Source organism: Panicum virgatum, chromosome 7N (genome assembly GCF_016808335.1).
Source record: "Panicum virgatum strain AP13 chromosome 7N, P.virgatum_v5, whole genome shotgun sequence".
In the NCBI taxonomy this organism is placed as follows: Eukaryota; Viridiplantae; Streptophyta; class Magnoliopsida; order Poales; family Poaceae; genus Panicum; species Panicum virgatum.
Genome location: NC_053151.1, coordinates 39,255,569 through 39,261,477, shown reverse-complemented (window position 1 = coordinate 39,261,477; position 5,909 = coordinate 39,255,569). Strand labels below are relative to the sequence as shown.

The following is a 5,909-nucleotide window of genomic DNA, read 5'->3' as shown; positions in this document are numbered from 1 at the left end:
TCCTCTAAAAAAAAGTTAATTCTCTGTTCCCAGGTTAGGGTATCAATACGGATTAGAATATAATAACACTATGACCAGAAATATTTGTAAAATATATAGTATTTCAAGTATAGAGAACTGTGAAAGTGATTTCATGATGCACCCAACATTTTTTGTGTTGTCAACCTGTAGGTTTTTTTATGGTCAGTGTTAAAAGATTTACTTCGAATATATCTGAATAATCTTTATTGTCGGTTTAGTAGTAATAGGAGTATCTACGAAAGAAACGTGTACTGTGTGTAGACAAAACAAGAATTAAATGACCATGTCGCTTTGTTTTTCGTTGGAATTGTCTGTCCAGTCCATGAATGAAGAAAGAAATAAAGGAAACACAAATAAAAGGCAAAATTAGTTGACAAGCTCATCGGTCCCCTGGAATCAAAGGACCACTGTACTAACCCAGAAGTGAAACCTCTCACAGCAATCGCCTTTGATAAAAAAGGATTTAACTTAATTAATGATGATGATTGGCATCTTAAATTTTTGAAAAATCGCATTTATCATCGCGTAAAGTCCCTGGGTTCGTCTTCACCGCCATGATAATCCCATAGTGACGACTAAGGATGAAAATGGACGGACAAAATCCCATCCCGTCCCGCTCGTATTTCTATATTTATTCCGCCCGTTTCCGTATTTATAGAAAAATACGGAAACAGGACGGGAAGTAGGAAGAGGTGTATCCCGTCCGTATTTACGGGATCCCGTTTTTAGCCGAGATGATTCCGTATTAATCCTATATTTATAAAATATGGTAATAGTTTAATTGTCACACCATATATCCTCTCTTGTTCGTCAGCATCAATCGGTGTACTTCACGATTTAATCATAGGAAACATGAAACATTGATCATATTTTTAGAAGAATAACTTGCACAAAAGAGTATATAGTGTTATATTGATGCAGGGTGAATGGTGATTAAATAATAATACATTCCGGTAAAATTTCCGGTTCCCGCCAATTTCCGTAAACTGTATATCCTGTTTTCGCTCTCGTTCCTGTCTATTCCGCTCCCGTTCCTGTTTTCCGTAATAAAATACGAAACGGAAACGGTTGAGGTTTCCGCCCGTTCCCGTCCATTTTCACCTGACGACACCAAACAGCGACGTATTAACCCAAACCCAGCGCGGAGCCAGCGATCCTTTTTAATCCACCCTGCCTGCAGACGAACAACCTCCTCTCCCTCTCCCCACCCAAATCCCCAACTCCTCCAATCTCTCCTCTCATCTCCTGTCAGCGGCGCACAGATCCTTCGATCAGTCCGATCCAGGCACACCCGCCCAGGGCGATCGCCAGCGGATCGGATTTATGCAGTCTTACTGCCGCGAGCGCCAGCCATGCCGCGCGGCAGCAGCTTGGGCCAGAGCTTGAACGAGGGGGAGGAGGGGCCGGGCGGCGCTCGAGCGGTTCGGGTTCGGCGTCGCCGGCAATGTCCGGGATGTCCGACTCCGCGGGGGGCGGACGCGCCGGCGCGGAGCTGATGGTCGAGCAGTTCCACCTCAAGGTGCTCCACGCCGTCCTCGCCGTGCGCACGCCGCGCCCGCTCGCCGCCGCCGCGGCGCCGGCGGCGGCCTCGGCGTTCCGGCGGAGGGACAGGTGGTTCCACCTCCCGCTGCACGACCCGCCGCCGTCGCCCGAGGCGGCCGACCGCCTGGAGCCGCTGGCCCCCGGGGAGCCGCTCGTGGTGGACGTCCTGCTGTCCCCCGCCGGCGGTGGAGCGGGACCGGGAGGGGAGGTGGTGGAGAGGTGGACGGTGGCGTGCGAGCCCTGGCCGCCGGACGCCGCGGGCGGCGAGGAGGTGGCCGTGAACCGGGCGTACAAGCACTGCTTCACGCTGCTCAGGTCGGTGTACGCCGTGCTCCGCGTCCTCCCGGCGTACCGCGTCTTCCGCCTCCTCTGCGCCAACCACTCCTACAACTACGAGATGGTCCACCGCGTCGACACCTTCGCCGAGCCCTTCTCGCGCGCCCAGGAGGCCGCCATGCGCTCCCACCGCTTCGTCCCCGTCGAGACCCAGCTCGGCCGCCTCGTCGTCTCCGTCCAGTACCTCCCCAGCCTTACCTCCTTCAACCTCGAGATCACCTCCCTTTCTCCCTCCAACATAATCCCCGACTACGTCGGCAGCCCAGCCGCCGAGCCCATGCGCGCCTTCCCAGCCTCGCTTACCGAAGCCACCGGCTCCGCCTTCCCCTCGTCCTATCAGCTGCAGCGCCCGCACAGCTGGGCTCCGCCTGTGTTCTGGCCGCACACGCCGGCACAACAGGTGTTTTACGCCTCGCCCACGCCCTCGCCGCCCCACTTTCCAGGTGGGTACCTGCAGAAGCGTCTCACTAGGGGGGAATCAGCGCCAATGCCAATACCACAGGTGGGTGAGAGGAGGAGCCCTGTGCACCGCCAGAACACGCTGCCACCGCCATCTCCGAGAAAAGGAGACATGGGGGCAGCAGGTGCTCAAGAGTCTCCGTCAGAGATCGGCCGGTTGATAGGGAGGTTGTCACCCAGACATAAGGTGATTCATAACTCTACTTCTACTGATCTGCATATGCTCAGCTGTATCGATAATTATTGTGAACTTCAATTATTCAGAGTTTATTTGATTGAATCTTTCTGACCATGAGAGCTTTGAAACTGACTCCAAATTCATCTAGGATACCTGAACCCCTGACCTAGAATTGCATGTTTATATGTGTTGGAATCTGAGTAGATAAGGAACTAATTGTCAGCTTATAATCTTTGCTCTTTAGTTACTACATTTAGTTTAACAGGTTCATATTTTGCACCGTCAGTTCACCATTTCATATCCTAGAGCAAGGTGGAGCAGAAATACGCAGACAACAGATATAAGAAGGGGTTATTCGGAGCCCAAGAATCACAACTACAGCAACCAACTTAAATTCAGGCCTAAGCTTTTAGATCTATGTTTCTTGCTGAGTTCATTTACCAAACTTAACTCAGTTACCATGTTTGATGGAAATGTTCATGGCACAAACAAAGATATATAACTTTGAACCATAACCTATAACAAGATACTCAATTTATCTCATTTTATGCATGTTGCCAAAAACTGCTTTGGATTGTGAACAAGTCCCACTGATCCTTGCTGTGAGTAAAGTATTTGTAAAACTTCATCTTTGTAATATTAGTTGAACAATGAAGCAATGTCTAATAATTTGGTGATTTTCTGAGTACATCAAAACCAGTTTTGGATGATAGTCTTTCTGTATTCTGGATCTTCTCTTCTATTTTCTGAGTAATTTTCTGTCTTGGTACTTCTTCTGTACTGTAGTGGCTTAAATTTACTCTATGCAGTCTACTAAATCTTAATTATAAATTGAAATAGCTTTCAGCAAGTTTGGCTTCCAATTGTATCATGTTAATTAAGCTGATCTGTTACCCTCCATTGACACTGGTTGCTGCGTCCAGGGCAAGGACAACAAAGATGAATCTGGCAGGTTCTCTGCACTCTCCTCATGTGATTCCCCTCGGCAAGACGATCTGGATGATTATCCTTTTTTCGTGGATGATGTTGATCCCCCAGTCTCCAAACCTGGGTATGTTTAAAATAATATCTTTTCTAGATCCTTTTGCTATTTGATTCTCACAAATTCAACCCTAGGAGCTTTATCTGGTCCGGACTAAAAGAACATAGGATGAAATATTATACCTTTTGTCCAGTAGGCAGTAGCACAGTTACAGTTTCCTTACATATACTGTCATCTGGTAGCGCACTAGTGCATTGGATAAAGGAATTTCATGGAGTATTCTGTCTGTAGAGATTACAACAACAAAAAAGCCTTTTAGTCCCAAGAAAGTTGGGGCAGGCTTCTGTGGAAATTACAAGATTGAGAAAATTTAGCCAACCACTCATGGATCTAGCTGGTAAATAATGTTAGAGCTATATTCTTGACTGATGTGCAGGCATTCAGCTCTTTTACGCAGACACACGAATGATCCTGTCAAAATTCTGTACATGATCAATTTGTTGTTTACTATGAGGATTTGAAGACCTTGGCACGAACAAACTGCATAGTGTAGTTAATAAGTAATGTTTTTATTAGTGTACAGAATATAATATTGGGAATCAGCCATCAGTAGTAGAACAATTAATTGGCAATTAGTTTGGGCCTGCAGCTGAAAGCTTTTGTTCCGTTGCTGTAACTGTGACGAACACATCCTAGATGGCCTTGCACCCAAGTGGCGTGTCCACAGTAGCACCACATGCTTTTGTTATGGCTATTGGCTAGTGATCATGAATCATGACTATGTATTGGCAAATTTTGCAATACAGTGGTATTTGGTTCGCGCAACACCCGTTGCTCAATAATCTGTCTTATATTTATTCTCAGCAATATGTTACTCAATATGTTACTCAGTCGACTTGATAGCATCAGGCAGTCCCTTTTGACAGCTCCCTGCATTAACCAGAGTTTCATTTGTGCAGTAAATAATGCGGCCATATCTTTATATACCCGTTTCCCTGGTAAATCAACAAAACAAGGTTATCCAATTTGTTTGTCAAGAAATACACCTTATAATCCATTGGCAATGCTTTGGTGTTGACTGACCACCTGTTATCAATATTATTTCCACTGTCGAGTTTCTTAGGAATCTAATTTTTTCTCTGTGGATTATACAGAAGCAGTGATGGGAAGGAAACAAGCGATCAGGCATGTTCGTTGTCCCATAAATCTCAAGATGCACAAGTTGGTTCTCTAGTCAACCTGCTGAGAAACGCGTGTCCGTTGCGAGATCCTAGCTATTCATTACAAACATCAAGGGCTGAGCCCAGCGAAGCAGCCTCAGCAAGCTCCGCCACGTCCCGTAGGACATCTGATGCACTTGAGGAGCTCCAGTCCTTCAAAGAGATAAGGGAGCGACTGCAGTCCAGGAGCAGTGCAAAACATCAAGAACCACCAGGGAAACCATAGCCACCATTCTTTCCCTTGTTTCTCTTAACATCACCTCTGATAAGAGACCCCAAACGGCCAAATCACAACACAGGATGCCCGGTGAGCTGAGCCAACGTATTCTGTTGAGGTGCTCATGTATATATGACTGCTGAAATTGATGCTTTTGGTTGAAGAGAAGGAACCAGCTTCAATCTATTTCAGCGACAGAATCACCCACTCATCGTTCTTAAAGGGTGAGGGCCATGATCTGCCGCTGTACTCTTTTGTGTATATGGGAGGTGAAGCTGATACGCGTAGGTGGGAGGGAGCCTGTTATGGATGAATTGCTCTAGTGTGTGCGTTTGCGTGTGTAAATTATGTAACCGCTCAGAACCAAGTGTTCAGTAGACACCAATCTTTGAAGAATTGCTCGCGCTCTTCAGATGACTAGTTTTCTTCCATCCTTCTGTTTGACCTGGAAAGTTATGGATTGGCTGTCTGCATTAGTTAAAGAGGATTAGATATAATCGTGTTGTGATTTGGTGTTTATCTTTTTCCTGTCTTAATACAATGGCATGAAGGAGTTCAAGAAACTAAAAACCTTTTGCCGCTGGTTCGCAGTCCAGAGAACCAGATTTGAGGAAAACAAGGCGATAATTTTCATTTATTCCAATATGTTCTTCGACAAAGGCACTAGAGTCTCGACGGTTTGAAATGTTATTGATGCTGTTGTCTTGTGGATCGGTGGGCCTTGGTCAGAGCTTCCCAGCTTCCCTGCGACCTGTCTGTCTCTGCTCTGCTTCTCAGCCCACTCGTCCTCTGGGCCTCGGGACAACCAGGCAGGCTTGTGGTGGCCAGCGCTCCGTTGCACAGGCCCAACCCACGCGCTGCTGATTTAATAGGTGGGCTGAGAACCTGTTCGCGTGGCTTGCCGTGGCGTCTTTTTTATTTCTATATTTTTCAAAAAAAAATTTACAGAAATAT

The 5,909-nt window shown here is 46.7% G+C and overlaps 1 protein-coding gene across 4 annotated transcripts; it reads left to right on the top strand.

Annotated features, from left to right (window-relative positions):
• The first annotated feature begins 1,155 nt into the window (after nucleotides 1-1,155).
• Nucleotides 1,156-5,386, top strand: LOC120682179 (autophagy-related protein 13a-like). Of its 4 annotated transcripts, none has more exons than XR_005678255.1 (4): nucleotides 1,178-2,545; nucleotides 3,460-3,587; nucleotides 4,478-4,534; nucleotides 4,673-4,820. XR_005678255.1 is itself a non-coding variant. In XM_039963963.1 (4 exons), exons 1-3 carry the CDS (start codon nucleotides 1,466-1,468, stop codon nucleotides 4,482-4,484), a joined length of 1,215 nt encoding a protein of 404 aa, XP_039819897.1. In that variant the 5' UTR covers nucleotides 1,178-1,465; the 3' UTR covers nucleotides 4,485-4,516; nucleotides 4,673-4,868. The 4 variants fall into 4 exon arrangements, 3 of the variants coding, with proteins under 3 accessions (XP_039819896.1, XP_039819897.1, XP_039819895.1); XM_039963963.1 differs by having other exon boundaries at nucleotides 4,478-4,516; nucleotides 4,673-4,868; XM_039963961.1 differs by lacking the exon at nucleotides 4,478-4,534 and having other exon boundaries at nucleotides 1,182-2,545; nucleotides 4,673-5,386.
• Nucleotides 5,387-5,909: the final 523 nt, after the last annotated feature.

Excerpts from the sequence above, each read along its gene's own strand:
- LOC120682179 (XM_039963961.1), top strand. The coding sequence starts at position 1,466 with ATGTCCGGGATGTCCGACTCCGCGGGGGGCGGACGCGCCGGCGCGGAG. Across the intron at positions 2,546-3,459 it reads GGTTGTCACCCAGACATAAG|GGCAAGGACAACAAAGATGA; the intron begins GTGATTCATAAC and ends TGCTGCGTCCAG. Across the intron at positions 3,588-4,672 it reads CCCCCAGTCTCCAAACCTGG|AAGCAGTGATGGGAAGGAAA; the intron begins GTATGTTTAAAA and ends TGGATTATACAG.